General features: G+C 34.4%; 1 protein-coding gene across 8 annotated transcripts; it reads left to right on the forward strand.

The window, feature by feature from the left end:
- The first annotated feature begins 2028 nt into the window (after positions 1–2028).
- LOC129244582 (serine protease inhibitor 42Dd-like) lies at positions 2029–23783 on the forward strand. Of its 8 annotated transcripts, none has more exons than XM_054882303.1 (4): positions 2029–2150; positions 12173–13098; positions 13180–13321; positions 16098–16340. In XM_054882303.1, exons 2-4 carry the CDS (start codon positions 12226–12228, stop codon positions 16241–16243), a joined length of 1161 nt encoding a protein of 386 aa, XP_054738278.1. In that variant the 5' UTR covers positions 2029–2150; positions 12173–12225; the 3' UTR covers positions 16244–16340. The 8 variants fall into 8 exon arrangements, with proteins under 8 accessions (XP_054738278.1, XP_054738275.1, XP_054738277.1 ...); XM_054882300.1 differs by lacking the exons at positions 2029–2150; positions 16098–16340 and adding exons at positions 2393–2472; positions 16942–17118; XM_054882302.1 differs by lacking the exons at positions 2029–2150; positions 16098–16340 and adding exons at positions 2394–2472; positions 23647–23783.
- Positions 23784–24475: the final 692 nt, after the last annotated feature.

Genomic DNA, 24475 nt, shown 5'->3' on the forward strand with positions numbered 1-24475 from the left:
TTTAAAAACTTTAGAGGTAGGAAAGTAGGAAAACTCCATCATTTTTATTTACTCATTGTGTCATTAATGAAAATATTGATAGCCCCTATTTGCTAAAAAGATAAGTTTTAATAACAGGGTTACACAATTATTTTTGCTCCTATTGTTAGAGCTAAAGCCACAGTGCCACTTGACTTCACTTTCTCTAAGGTTTCTTTTTTGAATCTTTTGACCATCTACGACTCTTGGTTTCCACAATATCCGAAATTTATATTTCAATGTGGAAACAGAAGCGAGCTGCCGCAGTTCCTTTAAGGGGTAACACCACTGTAGAAATTTCAAAAAATTGATTCTTTTTTTATAAGCTTAAAAAATTCTTTGAACTTTTTAAAATACAGAACAAAAAGTTGTATACGTTACCGAAGTCTATTTCATAAATATTTTAAGCTTTTAACCAAGCGTTAGTGACTGCTACCTAACGACTTCTCCAAATTTCCAAACTTTAAACGCGTTTTTCTCAAAACACGTTTTCTGAAATTGGCACGCAGCATAACTCAAACAATTTTTAATATTTTTAATCAGGTTTTTCACTACGTCTGTATAATAACCTTCTTAAGAGAAGAGCGTAGGGGACTTTCGATAGATTAATTTAAACGATTGTTACAATTATTTAAGTGCCGTTTTTTTAGTCCAAAATAGAGTTTTTTCCTTCAAATGCTTGCTAATTCCACAAAAATAAATATTTTTTAAATCCCCTACGTGTTTCTCTAGCTATTCTTATCTAGATTAAGAAAAAACAAATTTCCTTGTTCCAGATTAAAATTTGCACCCTCTGTGCTGCGTGCCGCGGAGCTCCTTCAAGAGAAACCACATTACAAAAATGTCTCCAATGCCGCCATTTTGTAAAATTTTTCGATCAAACTTTGTAGTTTTGTATTTTAGTATATAAGTAATAACTTCCCAAATCAGAGTGATTGTTTCCCCTTTCCTTCTATACAAAAAAATTCTTTAAAAATCGTGTTTATTTTACGCGTGTACAGTGGTGTTACCCCTTAAGGAAATAACACAGAAACTTGTCACCGGAGTTGGGAAGACACGGAATTCAAACGGCACTGGATGGCAAGTCCTCGACAGAGCTAAAACAATTGATCGCTCTGCGAGAATAGCGTCAAATAGGCTCCTAATCATGGATAGAAGCAACTTATGAACTCTCACTGGATACTATACGGACGATGTAGTCTTCGTAATAGCTTTAGGAAATTAGAACTAGCAGAAATAAACGTCTTTCGCTTTCCCGTAGCAGGCGATGAAATGCCAATGCAGCTCCCGCAAAACAAATACTAACCACAGGTGGTGTGACACTAAATGCGTTGGTGATACGGGACAAAAATCGTAACGAAGTGCCCAAATTCATAAGAAGCCTTCAATTATAAATTCACGATCTACAAAATAGGACACATCGGAAGTCATAGGACGCAATGGATAAATAAAACCTAACCAAATGTTTACTCTAAGCGACCAATTATGCCATAAAGTGAACTACTTTGCCTTTCTTTCATAACAGCTAATTCTGCAAGCTGCATTTAATTTGACTGTATCAGCCGCTAAACTCATTTTGGGAGTCGATACGATACGATATTCTAAAAGAAATGCATCCTCCACCAATGCGGAATATTATTTTTCTACTATTTGGCTTTCAGAGTTTTTCCGCGTCATTAATTGAACATTCAACGAAGCGAATAAGCCAATTAGTTCACTAATTTTGCCTTTTACATATTTCATTTCACATTGAAAAGCTGATCACATAAGATTTTATATTTTAAAATTTTCCTTCATACCTTCAATCATTTTCCATATAACTTCAATCAGAAAGGTTTTGGTATTGACTAACACAGGGTGACATTTCAGTTTTCGTCAGTGTGTTTTTGCTGGGAAAAAATATCAGTGTTGCACCAAAAGTGGCATGAAAACAGAGTAATTCCTTCACATTCACTCTTCAACCGGTGCGTTCGTTTATTATTTTACTCCCACTTTGAGCGGTGTCTGCTAGCCGGCACATATAAATACTTTATCCATGTAAATATTTATTAGACGCCCAGTACACAACGCATTGAAAACTTCCGCACCTGTTGGGAATCACCAGTGGAGACGTGGAACGAATAACAAATTTGGTAAGTTAAATAATTGTCAAGTGAATAAACAAAAATTGTGAAACTTGTGGGGAAATTGGCGAATGCCAAACATTAATACAGTGATCAATGCTGAGCATTCTTGCGAGAAACACTGTTTTTGTCAAAACAAGGAAATCTAAGAAATTTCTTGCGAAAATCACTGCTTTTGTCCAAATAAGCAAATCTAAGTAATTTTGGAGTTGGTGTCAATTAAAGTTGTGGGTGCTCAGTGAGAACATTTTGAAATGACAGTACGGGAGTGTTTACAAATCTTCATACGCCCATACATATATGTACATACATATATGCGTACATAACATATGTAAGTGATCAATTTCACAAAACAAAAGATGCGTCATAAACAAAGGAACATATGAGTACATATACATATACATACCTATGTACATCCGAACAGATGGCAGAATATTGGGGTCAATGGAGAAAGGATTCGACAATATTTCTTTGTAGATTTTGTTTATCTTATCACATCCATTGTTTCTGTTTTTGATTAATAGTACATTAAAATATATGTAGATATGTAATCACGTAAAGATAGGCACATTGAAAAGTGAAATCAGTACTGGTTGTTGACAGTTGTATTGCTTCTTAAACTAATAAAGAACCAGCTGTGAGGGATTGTGACTAAAAGCTATATGTATTTCACAAAAATACTAAATCCGTGATAAATTTCGCGGAAATCAAAAGGCATTCAACGTCAACGAAAACGCAAAAGGCCGTAACTAACAAAAAATCCAAATTTCAATTTCGAAAAAACTCTTTTTCTTATTTTACATGGAAAAAGGTATGTTCTGAAAAAACGCTAACAAAATCTTATCATTTTGAAAAGTATAATTTAAATGCTAATAATAAATTAATAATACCGGAAGAGCCACGTCCTTTAGCTAAAAAAAAATATATATAAATTAGGAAAGGCTATTTTATATTAACTTAGCATTTTTTATTCAGAGTTAGTTAACTCACCTGTTAAAAGCTCATACAGGGTGTTTCGAAATACAGTAGTTTTGTTTAAAAAATTATTTGCATTTCTATGAAATGTTCTTTTTAACTCCAGGGAGTGTCTAAAAATTATTCAATGTTGGAAAATTAATTTTTTATTACTGCTGCTTTGAAAAAAGTAATAAAATAAAATAATATTATATAATTGTCTGTTAGTGAGAAAATTTTTCTTAATAATGAGCCCTTGGATTATTGAATTTGATTACTTTATTAATATCAGTTTGGCGTTGTCTGTTCATTTCCGCCAATTTCGCCATATTGTGTATTTTATATGGCTGAGCATAATCTCATCTGCCGGTTATTTTAATGGATGATGAAATCTCAAAAACTGAAAGTGTTTAGTTATTGTACATCTCTATATTTTTAAATGCGCGATACGTATGGAGAAATGTGTTTTTTTTTTTTAGAAAATTTCTCTTCACTATATTCTTGCCTTCTGCCTGTTGAATAGTACGGGTTTTAACTAAAACGTCTTCTATCTCTCGACTACGGGAAAATATTGTCAGTGAAATGGAGTGGTAACTTAAAAAATTTATATTTATTTAAAAGTTAGGCTATCAATAATTTTATTTCATTTTCTTTATTTATTTTTTTTTTTTTTGGTAATCTAAAATATGTATTTATATTAGGGTGGTAATGTGGAGAAATATTATATAAATATGTGTATTTAACTCCAGAATAACCTTTAATTTTTTTATAACCTCTTTGGCAAATTTTTTTTTTTTGTTTTTTTTTTGCGGCTTTTCTTCTGTTCAGCTGACTTAAACACAAATAGTTCGGAAACAATTAATGCTATAAATATGTAAAATAAATTTGTTATTCTATGGAATTTAGTCCAAAATTATAATTATATAATATATCTATTATATTATAAGCAAAAAAAAAGTTTTTAAGAAACTTTTCATCGTTCCCTCGACCGAAAAAACACATAATTTAATAAAGAAGCCCATTTTTGTTTATAACACTAGAGACTTTCTTTTTATGGCATCACATACATATGTATACGAGTACATCTCTGCAGTCAAACCATGTACAATAGTTCCGAATTACATACCTTAGAACCAGTTGTTCTTGCTGCTGAAGTAGTTCGTCTGCTGGCGGTTTTCAATGCTAGCAGCTGGTATTTTTAACGTTTTTAACATGGGAATGTTCTACGAAATATCAGTTTAGCATCATGCCATTTAATGAACTATTATGGTTATATCAGTTACCGAACTGGTTTCTAATAGATCCAAAAATTATTAATTCAATTTGCGACGAAAAATGGCAGTTCTGAGCGATTTAAAAAAGTGAATAACCATTCATAAATGACGATTTCAAAAATATTTTAATGTGAACTAAAGTTTAATATAAATTAAAATATTACATACATTTTTTTCTTAGTTCTAATTTTCTTGTTCGACTAAATATGGTTTCATTTAAAAAATACATTTTTCAAATGTTTATTTATACTGAAATTAAGTAAAGCAATGTCAATGATTAACCCAAAAATGTGTGGCTGTTTTTGTAGCAAAAATTGATATTTGTTATTTAAAAATCTGTTTACTACACTAATTATAATACAGAAAGTCATTGAACCACGGTGTATTATTTAGACGAGAATTATATTAGTAAGAACAATGAAAAGTAGGTATTTTATTACCTCAAAAGTGTAGTTAACCTTCGAAGTTATTAGTGCACTATTAAATTAGAAGTTATTTGCAATTAAATAAATATTTATTCACGAATTCAACTGCAAAACTATACTGTTATCACTCCTTTCGAAATTGAGCTTTGCACTTACTCACTTTTTGCGAAAACAATAATGGAAAAGAGGATACGTGTTGCACACTAAAGTAGATATTTGTAATGTTTCAAACAAAATAAGTTCAGAATAAACAGGAAAGAAGTGAAATATGCAGTTGTAAGTGCGAGTTTTCAGTTCGTTGCATGGTTTGATTACATGGAAACATAACAAAAACAACAAACATAAAAGATTATTTTATATTTATTTTGCATGTACCTCTAATTGAGCATTTCGCAACTAGTACAATTCTAGTCACACTTAAACTAGTATGATCTCTTCCATCAAATATCAATTCATGAACTACTAAAATATCTGATGAGTATTTGGGCACTGTAGTGTACCTGTAATTGCATCGTAGATATGTTTTCTTATGTACATAGATATATATAGAAACCGCTCCAAGTCTCGTATAAGTCAGAAGAATAAAGCGCTCGAACTTCTGAAACGCATTGATAGTCATTAAAAAATAATTAGTTTGTAAAATAACTTTTAGTATTGGAGATAATTTTACAATGTGATGCAAAATGCAAAACACAGTGGGGTGAGCAAGCAACAGAGTAAATATGAAGAGCCTGTTGTTAAATTATTTTATTTTTATTTATTTATTAGGAAGTTTGATATGGGGTTACTTGGTTGTCTACAGCAAAAAACCAGCTTTAGCTATCGAACGGTTGGTAATTCCCCGTAGAAAACTTATATTAAGAAAACTAATTATTTAAAAGTAATATTATTAGAGTGTAGCAGAAGACATAGAAATAAATAAAGTGACAAAGTTGAAGAGTTTTAAAGCGTTATAAATAGGCAAAGTGTTAAGCTGCTAGTGGACCTGCGTATATTCGTTAATATACCATAAATAGCAATATTTTTAGTTTTCAAAGAACAAAAGTGTAATAATTAGGCAGTGTAATAATTAGGCAGTTGCTAACCTAGCTATATATGTACATATATGTATGTGTGTATGGCCTTTCTCCTAAGTACATTAAATGTGCGAACGTTTATCCTCAAGGTTCCCCTTCTCATTCATTATTAACACACTTTTATTAGGTCGGGTTGTATGTATGTATGTATGCATGTAACGGAATCTTTGAGCTTAATTTTCACTGGCTTCTAAAAATCTGATCGACTTGGAGTTTTGCACACATATCAAGGACCGATGACAATGCAATAATTTAATAAAAGTTTTCCATTATCCTTATTAGGATTGCCAGGATTAATATTTTCTTTTTTTACCTGTGGGCAAAAAGTGAGGTGAATTTGGTTGTAAAATGAAAAATCTTTATTTATTCTTGTAAATCAATTTCATTCCCTTCAAAATAATTCCCTCTCGATGAAATACACTTATGCCAACGATTTTTCCAATCCCCGAAACATGCCAAATAGTCCATTTCCGGTATAGCCATCAGCACCTTCTTCGATTCAGCTTTTATCTCCTCAATCGACTCGAAATGCGTTCCCCAGGGTGGTCTCTTGAGTTTTGGGAATAGCCAGAAGTCACACGGAGCCAAATCAGGCGAATACTGTGGTTGCGGAACGATATGCGTGGAATTTTTGGCGAAATGGTCACGAAGAACGAGTGCAGTGTGAGACGGTGCATTATTGTGATGCAAAAACCAAGAGTTGTTGGCCCATAATTCTGGTCTTTTTAGATGAATTGCTTCACGTAAACGGCGCATAACGCTCAAATAATATTCCTTATTAACAGTTTGGCCAGGTGGAAGGAATTCATAGTGCACCACACCACGAAAATCGAAAAAAACTGGCCAATGGAGTGGGGTAGCCGTTTCTCAGGCTCCCTCCACGAAATAAGTTCTTCATCCCGATTACTTCCATATCACGGCCGATAACTGCATAGCTTTAGACTCACAGTCGATAAGAAAAGAATTAAATATAACACGAATATATCGAATCATTAATTCACTGACTGCAATGATGACAATAATTTTCATTCATAATAAACAAAAAATAGTTTAAAGAAACTAAAAAACACGCTTTTATTGCTAATCGAACTAAAAAGTAGGATGCTTGATATAGTAAATATTACAATCATTCTATTGGCAACTACCTATGTACAGAGGGTTATGAAAGTGAAGCAAAATGCATTCCACGCTTTTAACTCTAATTTGAATTACTCTATTTGTATCTTAATTTTTGTTATAATTCTGTTCCGAGGTAGTTGACTATGACTGATCCTTCGATTTGCTATTACGTCATTATAGGTCTCTTTGTCATTAAAATTTATTTTATACTTTTTAGTTCGATTGGCAATAAAAGCGTGTTTTTTAGTTTTTTTAAACTATTTTTTTTTTGGTTTTCGCAGTGTAAGGCATATTCATTCTTCCGTTACCCTTTCGGCACCAAAAAAGACGAATGTCAAACAAAATCGTGTAGACGCCAGTAAATAACGACATTAATGACGATTGAGTCCGTTCGTAGATGATAGCCTGAAGAATACTTATATCTGCGACAAAATGACTGCGACTAACCACAATCGACGTTGCAGTGGGTGCAGAGTTCGTTCCTTTAGAACTAACCGTATCGGTGTATCACGTATACCTATTCTTACCGCAACAGGTCATTTGACCGGTTATGAAATAATTGTTTTTTTTTTCAAAGCAAATTTTTAATTTTTTCTAATACATAATTAATATATTCAAATAACAATAAAATAATAAATCATACATTTTCATTTCTTTTGTACAGTGCAGTTTAGTGCAGCCTTTATATTATTTAGGTAACCGGTCATTTGACCGGGCGCGGTACGGTTAGTGTTAAAGGCATAAAATATATTCGCGAGCATTTATTGAAAAGAAAAATTATTTGAAAAACTGATTTCCGTTTTACAGAAAATTATGCATTTTATCGAAATTAGCGGGAAATTTTATTAAAAACTTTAAAAACTGATTCCATGGAGTTTTTAGAAAAGATAAATAAAGAAAAGATCATAAACAATCAAAAAATGAATGGCGATTTTGGATGTGTCAGTCAATAATATTTAGTTACAACTTAATTTGATGTTTTCTTTTTAAACCGGACCTGCGCTCACAAACTAAACATACGTAAAATATGAAGTATAAAAAATGTTTGTGAATTCATCAGAAAACTTTAAAGGGGAACTACCTTCTGGTTTTTTATGATGAGTATCACCCGCCGTAGCCGAATGGGTTGGTGCGTGGCTACCATTTGGAAGAGCGTAGGTTCAAATCTGCGTGCATGAAACACCAAAATGATAGAAAAAGTTTTTTCTAATAGCGGACGCCTCTCGACAGGCAATGGCAAATGCCTGAAAAATCTCTTCGTTACAAATATCTGCCATTCGGAGTCGGCTTAAACCTGTTAGTCTTCCATTTGTAGAACAACATCTAGACACACGCCAAAAATAGAAGGTTCACCGCCAGTTCCACCCAGTATTTTTTCTTCCATTTAGTAAATAAACGGTTAGAAGGGCGTTTCAATTCGTCAATTCGAATTAGAAATTACTAAATGAATTTTATTTGGAGATGGATAAAGTTTAATAGAATACGAAATTGCGCTGATCGAAGTAGAAAAACAGAGCGTAACTTCCCCGTGACACAATAATAGATGAGTTGTGTGAGGAAACTAAGAAGAGAGTGTCAAAATAGGGAAGGTTTGGTAACAAAACTGAAAAGTTAGGTTGCTTTAACGTAAACAAAAAAGTTAATAGGAAACATAGACTAGAAAGAAAAGTTGTTCAAAAACAAAAAAATGCTAATAAAACTGTATAATTATGAGCCGAGTTACTCCACCCCTATATGCGCACGCTTCTGTATTCCCTCAGCCGTATGAATGCGGTATGAAGGTATATTGGGTGTTATTAATTTTTTCTGATATGCCTTCAAAGTTCTTACTTTTCATGCAAGAAGCCGTGTGATGTCGGTTTTTACAAATTCTTATGCACAAGGTGGTTCCTGTAGGCTCACGTTTTCATACACCCTTTTTTTTTTCACGTTTTTCACGCACCTTCATTGACTTCACCTTCACTGTAAATCAAACAATGAAAACATGACTTTTATTGAATGAGATTTTTTTACGGAAAGTAGCGGTTTGTAAACGAATTTTTGTATGTACGATCTTATTTACATACATTACATTTACAAGACCGAAAGATAATTATTTTTTTGGTCGGAAGACTTTTGTTTATTAAACTTTATCTTACAACTAACTATTGACTACGGACTACTACTTATTTTGCAATTATCAAACTTATGAATTTAGGCTTAAACTACCGCTGCCAGCAGTTTGTGGATTTTCGCAATGTTCCACTTACTCGGCTGGTAGCGGATATTGAACTCCTGGCTTGCTCAGTATTGCTAATCTACAGTCTGGGGTGTTGTTTACCACTTATTGATTCTTCTCAACTTATGTTGTTAGCATTATTGTGACGGTAGAAGTTGTTTTTATTTTGAAAAGCTTCTTTATGACAGAAATGCACAAGCAGGTTTGTATTTGCCTGCCATGGGGCGACCGCTATGGAAAAGTGTTTCTAGATATTGTGGTATTTCATGGCGAAATTTGTTACAAGGCATACACTTAGGAGAACCATTTTAAATTTGGCCCACTATAAATGCACATTTGTATGTTTGTATATATAAGTATAGTGGTGTAAGTTCTGTCCCGGTTCTGTGATCGATGGTATCTTTAGAACTAATTTTTATAATGAGAGAATATCCAGTTTTCCCTAAAACGTATTAATATGCGCAAAATGAATTATAAACAGGAAATGCCACCAAATTTACAAACACCCGGTATTTCCCAACGGAACATACTTGACTAGGAAAAAAAACGAAACTATTTGCATTCTCTTTTGTTTATAGCTCTCATTCATCTTATTTTATGTAGTATTGATTAATATTTTGTTGTTGCTACTACTTTTTGAAAAACACTGATAAGTATCATATTGAGTAAAAAGATGACATTTTAGTCAGTTTCGTTTTGATCATTTAGCGGGTCGGTCACAGTTCTCGCCAATTTGAAAGCGAAAAACAAACATTTAATATCATACCAAAATACCAAAATACATACTGACACATATTTTATAAAAGAAATGTAATAAGTATAGAAAGTTCTCAAACAATTTAATTTTGTGCAGTGAAAATTTTCAATCCCGTTTTGCGTTTTTCCAAAGTCACAAAACAACAAATTTAAGTTTATCAATAAAAGTAAAGTGTACATTGTATAGGCATACATACATACATCCATACATATACCCAAATCGGTATATGTATATATATATAGTGCAATTGTGCAAAGATTTTAAATATTGATACAATAAAAAATGTTCTCAACAGTGAATTTCGTATGCGGTAAGTTGGGGCAAAAAAAATATTCACGTACATACATATATGCATATATATGTACTAAATTGTCTATTCTATGTGATACTAAGGGTGTTCAAATTATAATACGTAAATTGAAAAATCATAAACTTTTATATTTAAGCACTAAATAAAATTTGTTTAAAGAATTAGCGAAAAAATAAGCAGGGCACAACAGGGCACAACTTTTCTTCGTTCGCAATCACAAAAAAAAAATATCAATAGGTCTTAAACTCGAAGAAAGCTATTTTTTTGACAATTTGTAAAACTTCCACGATGATGCGGTTAGTATTTCGAATAAAATCTCTATATTAATTCTTTTACGAGAAATTTCTTCTTTCAAATAGATCAACGGCATTCTGCCGAGAGTTCAAGTTCGGCTTTTCGACCATTCTACTGATAAAGCTACAAAACATCCGTGAATACAAAATAGCACTTTGAATCTCATTCTGCAGCCTAAGGCAAGAGTTTATCCGGCAAAATCTTTCTATATTAATTCCAATCACCATACTAAAGGGTTTTCCAAATAGAGGCGTTACTCCCATAAATTATCAATGGTTTCGTTGCTTGTGTGGCACGGAGCGCCGTCTTAATGAAAATAAACCTTGTCCAGATCAATACCATCCAATTCCGGCCATAAAAAATCGTTTATCATCTCTCGGTAGCGCAACCCATTCACCGTAACTGTTGCTCCAGCTTCATTTTCGAAAAAGTAAGGTCCAATGACTCCGCCGGACCATAAACCGCACCAAACAGACGCACGTTGAGGATAGAGAGGCTTTTCAACAATAACTCTTGGACTTTCTGAGCCCCAGATCCAACAATTTTGCTTGTTGGCGAAGCCACCGAGGTGGAAATGGGCTTCATCATTCAAAATGGTTTTTCCATTGAATCCCGGATCATTTTCATGCATTTCAACGACCCAATCAGCAAAGACACGACGTTGTTGATGATCAGCCGACTTGAGTTCTTGTGTTAACTGGACTTTAAAAAGCGTTAAGACCCAAATCTTTATGCAAAATACGATGTAATGACGATGTAATGTCATGAATTTATTGTAGCGAAACGGTTCAAGTCAGTTTATTAAAAGTTATTGCATATTATAAAGTAACATTTCAAGAATATTTGATAAAATTTTCATGTAAAAATATTGCAAAATGAGCGAATGAGAGCACATTTACGTAGACGTCTTTTCAAAAATACATTTTGCAGTAGTCAGCATATCTCAGCGTAGAATCATCTGAAATCAAAAAAATCGAATAATTTAGTTAAAGTATGAGTTAAACTTCCTCCCAACGTTTATTTTGACGATTTGTTTTCATTTTCAGCCATTTGGTAGTCGTTTGAAGTAAAAAGTGATTTTTGACGAAAAAATGCCGCCATTTTGTAGGTGTAAAACCACCTTAATATAAAAAAAAGTGGTGGAAAAAAAACGTTGGGGGGAGGTTTTTTATATGTAAAATATGTGTGCAAAATTTCAAAAGGATCGGTTGAGTAGTTTTCAAATGCCAATGACTACGCACTTAAAAAAAAAAGGTTCGAGAAAACCGCGTTTAAAGTTTGTAACGGACTACGCGCGCAACTGCTGCGTCTCGGCAGATGTTTGAGGCGGCTCGGCTTTATGCTCTATAACTTAAAAAGTTTTGCTCGGATTGACTTAAAATTTTAACACGGTATTTTTGAAATGTTTTACTACAATAACATGCAAAAAACAAAAATCGATTTTTATCCCTTACCCCCCCCCTTCAAGTATGTTGGATATGGAGTATGGGTGTGTTGTTGCACCAATTCCTTTGTTTTAGTTGCATGTACTTTAAAAATTTCTATGAATTATTTTACTTTTACGATTAATATTAATAAATAAAAATTTTCTCACGGAATTTCAGCTATCGCCTTTACTATTGCATTGATACTCTCTGCGCATACAACAGCAGCGAATATGCCGCACCGTGGTCAATTGTCAGCGCAACAAGAGTTCGCCCGTAAGTCGGCGCAGTTCGCTGTTAACCTCTTCAATTTTATCTACCACAAGGAGCCCCAAAGTAATATAATATACTCACCCTTCTCGATACAAACATGTGTGGGCATGGCTCGCATGGGCGCCACCGGTGAAACAGCTGCAGAACTCGATCGCGGACTGGGTTTTCCATTGAACGATGAGGCAGCCATTGCCAATACCTTCCACAACATCTTGGCCGATTATGTTAATAGTCCAATTTTAAAGATTGCCAACAAAATTTACATCATGGACACCTATAAAGTGCAACAGGAATTCAATGAAATTGCAACGACTAAATTTTTCTCCTCAGCGGAAAACATTTACTTTGCGAATAGCGAAGGTGCAGCGAACACAATTAATAAGTGGGTTGAATCCAAGACCAACAACTTAATTAAAGATCTCATTCCGCCGGCTGCTTTGGATGGTGAAACACGTATTGTGTTGGTCAATGCAATTCACTTCAAGGGTGAATGGAAGCATCAGTTCCCGAAGGAGGCAACACGTGATGATAATTTCTATTTGAATGAAGTTGATTCGGTGCGAGTGCCAATGATGAATTTAAAAGCAACTTTCGGTTTTGCCTATCTGCATGATTTGGATGCCTCAGTATTGGAAATGCCCTACAAGGACTCCGATCTATCTATGTTGGTAATTTTGCCCAGCTCACGCACGGGATTGGCTACTCTACATGAGAAACTGAAAAGCTTTGATCTATCTGAGATCACTCAACGCTTAACCCCAACGAAAGTCATGGTGAAGTTCCCGAAATTCAAAGCCGAATTTGAAATCGAGTTAAAAGAAGCTTTGGAAAATGTAAATAGTATTTCTTAAAATGGGATTTTGTTTTATTCATTTCGAAATTATTCTAACTATCTAATATGAACTTATTCACAGCTTGGTATGAAACGCATGTTCAGTAGAGATGCAGAATTCGGTAAAATGCTCGACTCCGATGAGCGATTACAGGTATCCAAAGTGATACACAAAGCCTTCATTGAGGTTAACGAAGAAGGCACTGAGGCAGCGGCGGCCACTGGTAAGCATTTCGCCTTCCTTTCATTCTTTCATTCACATATTCGGTTTACATAGTAGTTTGTAAAATATTTTTTTGCATATCTGCATTTTTATGTTTACCATCGCCAAGTCACTACATATCTACAAGTGCAATAACTATTTGTGTGTATGTGTGTTTCTGTTCTTTCATTAGGTGTCATTATACGTAAAAAACGGAGTATTATGTCTTTGGATTTTCATGCCGACCATCCATTCATATATATTATACAAAAGACTATTCCCGAATATAAAGCTACATCAATGCCACTATTCTTGGGTACAGTGAACACTTTAAATGCCGTAGTCGCAACCGAAAAACATGACGAATTGTGAAAAAGTGAGGCTCTTCTGATTTTTTGTACCTATATGTCATGCCTTAAAGATATTGTAACTTGAACCTTAAAGTTCCGAATAGGGTATAAAATAAAAACAAATTCGAGGCTCGCTTTCGAAGCCAATAATATTGTAAACTACTACAAGTAGATATCTTCTCAAATTTCTGACTGGGTAAAAGGCTGAGCACTGGCTGCAGGAGGGCGTGAAAGTTAATATAGTAAAAATATCTAAAACATTGGTTTTAACACTAATTATTATGCTTTTCAATTTCAAATTTCCTAATTTTTTCAATTATTGCTTTTAATATTTATCGGCTTTTATTATTAACTCTTTTACTAAACATTGGATGCTGCACTATGTCTTTCAATTGTGGCACCCTGTGCTAGACAGCTGTGAAAACATTTGACAATCAGCTGGTAGATATCTCCCGCGTAAATTTGTAAAATGGTCTGTTTTATGTGTTTAACAAGAAAGCCACTGCTTCATTTCCGAGTTCCCAACTTTATTGCAGGCAAATGGTTATAATTTATTCTTCAAAATATTTTCTATAAATCAACAGAACTTTGCTAACATCTTTGTAGTGACATACATATATGTAGATTCTGAGACGAAATTTCTATCCCGATTCTTGTGCTGCTTAGGCAGACCATACGTCGATCAGAACAGGTAAAAGTCGAAAGGTGTAATGTCTGCACTATAAAGCACATGGGTCTTAACCAAGACCCTCATTACATTGTTGTCAGGCAGATTTTTACGAAATTAGCTACATCAGGGCGAGTGTCACCTTACTGCAAAATCACCTTACTGTGTCTTCCATCAATACTTGGTTCTAAAGAGTTATGTAGTTGCCTTCGGTAGTGATGGCTGTTGAAACTTGCAACATGAATAAAAGACTACATCAAGCTGGTCTCAGCTGGTTAAGTTTTGAGTTATGATTTTTTGTCTTCTCCACACACTTGCTTATTGCCAGACGTAAATGGAGTCCATGCTATTCATTACGAATGATTGCTATGGGTGCACGTCTAATCGCCAGGCACCAAAAACACCTTCTTCGGTTGCAGTAATTGTTCACACATAAAGAAAAGTCTTTCAGCTTCAATTCGTGACCCAATGTCCTTGCTTCTGGATTGCTGAATCCCAGCCAATAAATGTAGTGGTTATTGTCATACAATGCCATTAATTTACTAACTTTTTTATCCGTCCGACATGCCTCTTCAGTTCCGCATTAAAATCATCACTTGTGAAACGTTGAAACCATTCGCGACCCGTTGTTTCTGCAAAAGCAGAAATTCGATGAAGCTCAAGCCACAGATAGCGACAACGAAGAAATCAGTTCTTGCTTTTTCAGAATCGTGTTGCTTTCTTACTTTTCCTGTTGTATTTATTTTTTACTTGAGTGCAGAGTATAGTAAAAATTTATAAAATATAATTCAGGCAAATATAATTTTTTTACTTTTCAGTAAATAAAACGGTTCTATAAATTCATAACGTAAATCTATTAGGGAAATTTAAATTTTTTGTTATAAATTTCTCAAGTTGTACCTTCCTCCACAATTGGCAGCAGTTCTGTTGAATCAACAGTTGAGCATCCAATGAGTTTGAGCATCCAAAAATCGCATTGATATTAGTTTACTAAATCAAAGTACATATGAAGAACTGCTCAGAGCAGTAGCGGCAGTCGGATCTCTCACCAGATCTGTGACATCTAAAAAATTCTTCACATTATTAAACAGAGCAACTTTTTTTTTCTTCGACTGTTTCTTTAGAAAGCATCATTTGGAACTTCTAACCAAATTTTTGCTTGAGAAGCTAAAACCAAAATATTTAATAGCCTTTCACGTTCAAAACCGCAGCAAGTGGGGCCTCTCGTTTAAATTAAACTTCGATAAAGTAGGCTAGTAGGCAGAACCCGTCTGCGTCGAACGGTCAAAGTTCACTGATTACTTTTTAAGGGTCTTTTTTTTAACTAATAATTTTTACGTTAATTCATAGAGAAGCGATTAAAACTTATCACTTTACAGGAAGGCATAAAAATTGTCTTATTTCAAAAGGTTCCTTCTCTCTTTTATAAAACAACCCCATTTAAAGGTAGTTTTATAAAATATTTTTTGTGAATGAATGGATAAAACTTTATGCCAGGATCTTCCGTTCTCATTTTTGGTACAAATGTAGTTACGAGGTTTTGGAGAATAGCGTTGAATGCCGTTATACTTTGGTACACCTTTACTGTGGTTTTTATCCAGTACTTAACACTTATTTCAGCACATTATGCAGCTAACGTTTTTTCATCCATTGCAGACGTTCATAATTTTTTCCATAAAAAATATTAATAATAAAAACTAAAATTCTCTACCCACAATTCGCATATACCTACATTTTTTCATTGAGACGTTGGCTTTATAAAGAATTATTTCCCTCTCTAGCTGTGATAATGAATAGAATCACATCGCTTGGTGGTGGTGAAGACTATTATCGCCCTTTTATCGCCGATAGACCATTTTTCTACGCAGTTATTAATTCAAAACAAAATTTGTTATTTGCTGGACAAGTTGCTAAGAAGAGCGCCTAGAATGCCGATATTTGCCCTTCAATATTTGCCCTCATAAATTCTTCAAATGTATCAACCTTCGATGACTAAAAGAAGATGGATGGAGCTTATGAAGGTTTCTGTATCTTAAAAACTTATTTTTATTATTATTTCGAATACTGTAAAATAAAAAGGCTTTTCCAAAAGCTAAATCAGTTATGAATTTTATTTTTGTTTTTGCTAACTCGTAAGTCCGTATTTTTAAAATTACCACAAGCGAGATATTTGGTATAATTTATTAGATGCCTGTTCGAGCTCTTCCTCTAATTTCTGGTAAGCACACAAATGGGGGGCTAACAGTTTTATGCCACGTCTGGATAACAAATGTTTTCTTTGCTTTTTGATGACAGATATTCACATGAAAGTTTTGTGGGGGGTCACCGCTATTACCCAAAAAACCAAACCAAAAACCACCATTCGCCATACCCAATTACACCTCCAACTTGACTTGTCTTCACTTGGAAAGTAAATTTCATTCAATGTATAGTTTATGTTTTTGTTTTTTCTATTTGTACGTAAATACTATATCACTAGATTTAATCAAACGCTTAGAAATGGTTTGGATTTTGCAAATAAATAATTTGGAAAAAAATGTAAAAACTGTTGTTAGGTCACTTTTAACATAAACATATTTTATTAACGCTAATTCTTGCGTCCGCATATCATTTCATATTTTTCAGGTATGCTTTTGGGAAGGTCTTTACCACTACTTCCACCGCCAGAGTTCACAGTAGATCGTCCATTTATTTTTATCATATACAGTGACATTGCCGAAATTTCGCTTTTTACTGGACAAGTTAATAAGCCGTAGTTCTTAAATTACTAATAAACACAAAAACAAAATTTCCACATAACACTTATTTAAGTTGTTCCGGCTTTTAGAACAATAAACCGGCATATTTCACAGAAAAGATTTGTATTTAAGTCCAACTTTTATTAAAAACAGATACTCAGGTTGGAACGGTGCATGATGAATAGTTTCAATAACACATTAAAATCCAGCTTTTTACTAGGCGATTGCCAGACAGAAAGTGCTAAGTGGACTTAATTTTGACGTGATAACGTCTTATAATTCGATTTAGCCGGCTGCACGCACGAAAAAATGTGTCGTTACCTTGCTCATTTGTCGTTACCTTGCTCATTTGTCGTTATCTTGCTCATTTGTCGTTACCTTGCTCATTGCGGTTACCTTGAATGAACTGCAAGCGAAAGCGCGGAACGAACAAAGCAAACGAACGGCAACGTTCTACATCTGGCTCTGTCCTACTTGAGTGAGCATATATATGTATGTATATGCGCATATGTAGGTATATAAATTCACATACTTGTATTTGCATATGCCTTCTTCCTGTGTGCATGGTAATGAACCATTTCTCTGTTGAGAATAGGACGATGATAGAAAAAGTAAGAAATGAAAGGGAGTGTTTCGAGTGCAAAGTGTCTTGAAAAAGGCAAATCGATGATGGTGCCTCTTAGTGTTGTTGACTTATGAACGTCTGATGCACAATCGAAATTGAAGATATCTTTCATGAATTTGATAAATGTTTCGTCATTTTTCACGTTTGTGTAAATGTAACTTGACCTATTCCATTGCAATTCCATTTACCTCCTCCTCTATATCCATACAAAATATCTATCAAACAAATAAAATTAAAATTTTGTTTTGAAAATTGCAACCATTCCATCAATATTTTCTTATGACGTTGTCACGTTAAACTATCGTCAGTAAACCGACTTTACAGACAACCTCTTTTTTTTTTCTTTTTTGAACCAGAACCAACTATCTTTGCGTAGTTTGATCGCAATAAAGATCGGGAAAAGCGTCTTTTATATTATACGAGTATTGCTTAGAAACCCCATGCGGAGAAAGGTTTTCTAATAAAGACGGGGTAATCAATAAAGACGGCTCCAAAATTCGCTGCTTTGGGCATAGAAGGCACCGTCAGAAAATGGTTGGATATCTCCCTTGGTATAACTGAGAGGCATCAAGGGTATTCGTGGGCTTAGCTCAAGGTGTTGTCACTAGATAGATATCTGTTCTTAATACAAAATAGTAGGGAGGTAGGTATAGTGGTTGTCGTTTGACACACCTAGGCCTGCTGTAGACCCATTGTGATACCACCGGGGCTGTCTCCTCTCCTCACTCCACATTGCCCTCATTGAACCAACCTGTGGCTTTGATATATCTAACAAGACTTGTTATTTTTATACTGACTACGTCTGCCAAGTTATTCAGGGAGCTTTTTCCTAATATATTGAACCTTCTTCTATCCAGAGCCATGCACCCGCATAGAAAGTGTTCTACAGTCTCTTCTTCTTCAATGTCGTTACAGCCTCTGCAATAGTCGTTATAGGGCGCTCCCAGTCTACTGGCATGCCTGCCAATCAGACAATGCCCTGTTAGTTTCAACAGTCGGTTTGTGCGGCCCATGTTCCATTCCGGCCACGTAATTCTACTAGTTGCACAGGTCAGGGACTGAGACCAACAGTTGCTAAAGGTAGAGGTATGTTCGCTTTGTCTGGTTGGATCGGTAATGTGGTACCCAATCTGGCCAGTTCATCTGATTTGCAGTTGACTTCTATGTCTCTATGACCCGGCACCTACAAAATAGTAACTGCATAGAGACTGTGGGACGGTTGACTGGTCATTTTTCATAATTTAAAATCTGAGATCTCTGACACCCAAATCTCTAATCTGATTCCTTCAGGTATAGAAAAACGTAACCTCCTTGGCTCAAAATTTATATTCTCCACATAGAGAAATCTTAAAATTTCGTTTAATCTTTTGAATTGAACAAAATTAATGCGTCCAACATTTGCATGCGCTACTATTTTCAGCTATGACGGTAATGTATTGTTCCTTCGTCGCCCATCAACCACCCAGATTCAGCGCCGATCATCCATTTATCTACTTAATAAGAAGTGGAACTCACGGACAGCCATTGTTTGTTGGAGAATTTGTGAAACCGTAGGAGTATATTTTTTATTAGTCTCATCAGCGGCCGATTATAAATTAACAAATATAAAAGTGCTTGCAATCACATGTACGAGAATTAGTAATAAAGTGAAGACGAAGCGGCAGCATACAAATGTGTGTAGATTTTCAATTAGATTTAGTTATCCTCTGGTCTCTTCTCTTGAAGCTTCCCAATCATCACCAAGCTGGCACAAATAAACCTTCCATCGTTCGCGCTCGCCATTTTTATGCTAGAAACAAATCAATACGTAGAATTCCTATGTAAAAACCGTCAAGATCTATTGGCAAGCCAAGAAATGACGGTTCACGTTAGGATTTTGAGTGAGTCACAAATTACTTAACAGTGGAAATTGACGGTCTTCAAAAGGCCTATTTGATTTGAAACAAGCTTTTTTGAGGTAATTCTAGCAAGGTGGACAGTCAGCACCTCAACAATTGTACCAGTTTTGACAATTTTTCTCTTTTTTTAATGTGCAAACTTTGTACAAAAATTAGAAATATTCCACTTTTCGGCACAATTCCATGGCTTTTGATTCGAATTTCTAGAAAAATGTTAGTATAAAATTTATTAGAAGCTAAAAAACTTTGTTAATATTTAATAATTTGTTTTCTAGACGGTGTTTTCACATTTTCTCCAGATTTTGATAAAAATTTTGTGCATTTTTTATAATTTTGTGTAAGCTTTGAAGTTTTCGGTTTTATGATAGACAATGTGCTATGATGTTATAAAAAATAATAAACATTCAAATAAAAAAGGAAAAATAGTCAATACTGGTCAAATTGTGACAGCTTAAGAACTGACCGTGGATCTCCTCAATCACTTCATGTGCGTGTGTTAACGGACGTCAATTGGACACACCAAGTAAAGCCAAGTCCTTCGCCACCTGATATTTCCAACTTAGAGGAGGCATTCCTCTTCCTCTGCTACAACCAGCTGCTACCGCATCGAATACTTTCAGAGTCGGAGCGTGTGTGTCCATACGGACGACATGACCCAGTTAGCGAAGCTACTGGATCTTTATTCGCTGCGTTATTTCTATGTCGTCGTAAAGCTCATACAGCTCATTATTCCATCGCTTCGGTACTCTCCGTCGCTATCGTGCAAAGGTCCAAAAATCTTCCAAAGAATCTTTCTCTCAAACAACCCAAGCGTCGCTTCATCGGATGTTGTCATCGTCCACGCTTCTGCGCCATACGTTAGGACGGGCATGATGAGAGCCTTGTAGGATGTAAGTTTTGTTCGTCGAGAAAGGACTTTACTACTCAATTGCCTACTTAGTCCAAAGTAGCACTTGTTAGCAAGAGAGATTCTCGGTTGGATTTCAAGGTTGTCATTGTTGTCGTTGTTAATGCTGGTTCCTAGATAAGCGAAGTATCTTACAAGCTCGAAGGCATAACTGTCAACAGTGCCGGAGGTGCCGAAATGCAAGTGCGTCGACTGTTTGTTTGCTCCTTTATACAGTTTGGAAAAGGCAGAACTAACAGCGCGGTCGTTACGGCCGATGTTTCTTCTTCCGAAAATTCTTCCAAAAATTGTAAATGCGTATGAATTACAGGTAAGTAAAAATGCATTACTTTCAATTAAAACGGACTTTAATGGAGCACTAAAATTGAATGTTAACTAATAAGTGTCTTATGATCAACCTGAACCTTATCTCTTAAGAGCAAAGGCAAGGCACCGCCATTGTTGTTAAAGCTTAAATGATTTTTTGATCGTAACGACTTTTACTATCAAGTATTATTCCTTAATTTCTTATAGCTGTGGAGGATTTAATAGGGACCTTTATAAAAAATAATAAAAAATTAAAAAAAAAATATTGTTGTAATATACTTACAAAATAAATAACCTTAAACTAAATAAACTGTATGCCACTTTGCAATATATATACAAGTATATATGTACATATTTATCAAATATATAAACATAATTTTTTTCGTAAATGTTGTATTTTTTCGTAGCAGCTATGATGTTTGGATTTACGGGACCCGCCTTGCCTAGACCACCACCAAGAACTTTTATAGCAGATAGACCTTTCGCATACTTTATAAAAAATAAACGAAATTGCATTTTATTTGCTGGACAAAAAGCCAAGTAGCATTAAGGGAAAGCATGCTAATAATACACATACATGCATACATTCATATCTATGTATATACTAAGTACATGTATTATAAAATATAAAATTTAAAAACTTACATACGTAACTGCATACATTTACTTGCATATGAATAAATTTCATGTTAAAAGAGGGTTTCATATCATTGGGTCGATTCCAGATTATTCGCATAACATCCGATTTCATACCTTTTATTCCAGACAAACCTTCTCTTTCAGCTAAACCAAAAATTCGGTGAGCGAAGTAGCTTTTCCAGCAGCATTTTTAAAGAAAATTAGTGGTTGTGTTTATTAATATAAATGAAAATGCGAGAATATTAATTCCAGCCCATTGGGCGCAGACAGGCATTTGACTTTCAATGCTAAATGAAATTTAAATTTATCATCAAGATGGTAACGGAAGTCGAGAAAGATAAAGATCACGTGCAGATGTGTGTGTGTGTGTGTGAACGATTTATTTCACCACTCTTGGATTTCCACTCACTTTCGCATGGAATCTACTTCTACTTTTTGCAGGCACCTTGCTTGAATGATTCAGTTTTACTAAACAAACCTTAATACTCCTTTGTACTTACATATTCCCGATGGAATTTCTTCTTTTTTACTATGTATTTTAAAATCAGTTTGTCGCATTGTTTGATTGCGTAAATTGCAACTGCCTTGAATCAGCAGTTTTCTCCTTTCTCCTGCGGGAATTATCAGCTTCCCCTTCAAGTGAACTGTTACTTTGCACTCTCAATTTCCCTTACTGTGAAAGTTTTTTTTCTTATCACCAGATAATTCTCAATAATGATTGTCAGGTTGTCGAATAGACGTAACTTAACCCTTTAGCATGAATTTATAAAGCGTTGAAAAAAACTTGTTTCACGGCGGCAACAGCTTTATTTAATTATCAATAATTCATATTAAAAGAAAAATAGTGAACAAGTTTTATATTTTCTTTCCACGGAACCAATTACAAAAACTAACTAGTTGCAAAGTACAGAAAACAGTTGAAAAGCGGAAAAGTTATTATTCGATGAGAATGATGAGTATATCGACTCGTTTTTTGTCAAAAAGTACTTACGTTTTACTCTGTTATCGTTTTTTGAAATTTAATCACTCGTACTTCACCCACTTGCACAAAAGTGAGGTTATTTCGAAATGTCATAAAATCATAGACAATTTTTTGCCTTTTATTATTGCTAAATATATATTTGATGGATTAGGATGGAATAGTTTGAACTATTTTATAATACTTAATTGGGAAATAAAATTGAATCAAAATTTCAATACCAGCTACAGGCTCATATGCGGTAATGGGTTAAGTTATAGTTCGTAGGAATTTAAAAATGTTTACCCAAGCTTTCAAATCAGCTTTCGTATGCCACCTCGTGCCAAATAAATAAGAGCACGCGAGTTCTCATATGTTTTTCTTCACACTGAGCTCTATAAAAACTCCCAGGAAAAAGTGATCTCTATCTCCTCTAACTCGATCCTTACTCTTAACCTGTCTTGCTGCTCTCCCTCAGCTAAAAATACTTTTAAAAGACACACATTTATGGTAAACATACCGCATATGTATTCAGTTTTTAAAAATGCCGCATCTAACAAATGTATGCCAAACATTTATATGAATTTAAAATTTTTGATGGCTAATTGAATTAAAGATAAATTAATCATGATTATCCATGATCCAAACGATAGAAAAGATGTTTTCTAGTAGCCATCGCCTCTCGGCAGGCAGTGGCAAGCCTCCGAGTGTATTTCTTGGTCCCCCATATGTGGAACACCATCAAGACGCACACCACAAATAGGAAGTGGAGCTCGGCCAAACACAAAAAAATGGTTTTAATGCCCATTATTACTTTTTTTCCTTTACAAATAAAGAAAATTATAATATAAATATTTTTATGATCAACTTTATTGGAAAATTTATAATTATATAATAGAAAGGAATACAATTTTTATGTATAAAACGAATAGCACTGGTAGTCAATAATTTCCATAATAATCATTAGAAATGCAAACTTGAAAAACCATTTTCGACACCAGAAAACCATTTTTTATCATGGGAAAACTTACAGGTTCTAACAAATGTTCAATACAGTAACTTGATGTTAGCTTAGTATATATAAACTTGGTATATGTATGTATATGTATATGTATATGAATGCATGACCTATTGGATACCAGAAATACCGAATTGTTCGACTTCCTATTTTGTAAATGTGATGTTTCTCTGCAAGCTGGGTTTCTTATCGAGAAATAACACCTGAATCTAACCCAAATATCGCTCTTAACCCATTTCAGTTTTGCGAATTATTGGCGTGGGTTTCAGACGTCGGCGCTTCGTTGCAGACCATCCCTTTGTGTATATTCTACGTTCGAAAAAATTGGGCATCGTTTTTATGGGGCAATTAATGCATTTTTGATAATAATTTAACTAAAGAATATTTCCTATAATAAAAAAATAATAAAATAATTTCATACATTATTGTTGTTTCATTAAAGTAATATTTGTAAAAATGCGTAAGTATGTAAGTGTATACAGTTGATATGCTTCCTCAACTTAAGATTAATCGCTCAATTAGTGGTGTCATACCACAGCCATAGCCATAACCGTAAGTAACTATTGAATTTTGGTTTTTTACAAAATCACTTTGATATTTGTGATTCAATATTCGAGAATTAGAAATATTTTTTAAATTTTATTTTTTTATTATTTTGTAATGTTCATAATATTATTTGTACTCATGTATCTAACTGGTAAGACTAAGAAGAAGAACAAGAATTGGACAACGAAGAAGTTATTAACCTAGTGGAAACTTATCTGTGTAGGTATGTTGTGTACACATTTTGATTTCAAGAATCCCCAATTAGTTTAAAGAGTATGTACTGTTCTTCTTCTTCTTAATTGGCGCGATAACGCTTAAGCGATTTTGGCCGAGTTCAACAAAGCGCGCCAGTCGTTTCTTTCTCATGCTAACCGGCACCAGTTGGACACACCAAGTGAAGCCAAGTCCTTCTCCACATGATCTTTCCAACGCAGATTAAGCCTTCCCTTCCTCTGCTACCACCATCTGGTACCGCATCGAATACTTTCAGAGCCAGAGCGGACGATATGACCCAGCCAGCGTTG

The sequence above is a fragment of the Anastrepha obliqua genome, chromosome 4 (assembly GCF_027943255.1).
Source record: "Anastrepha obliqua isolate idAnaObli1 chromosome 4, idAnaObli1_1.0, whole genome shotgun sequence".
NCBI lineage: Eukaryota > Metazoa > Arthropoda > Insecta > Diptera > Tephritidae > Anastrepha > Anastrepha obliqua.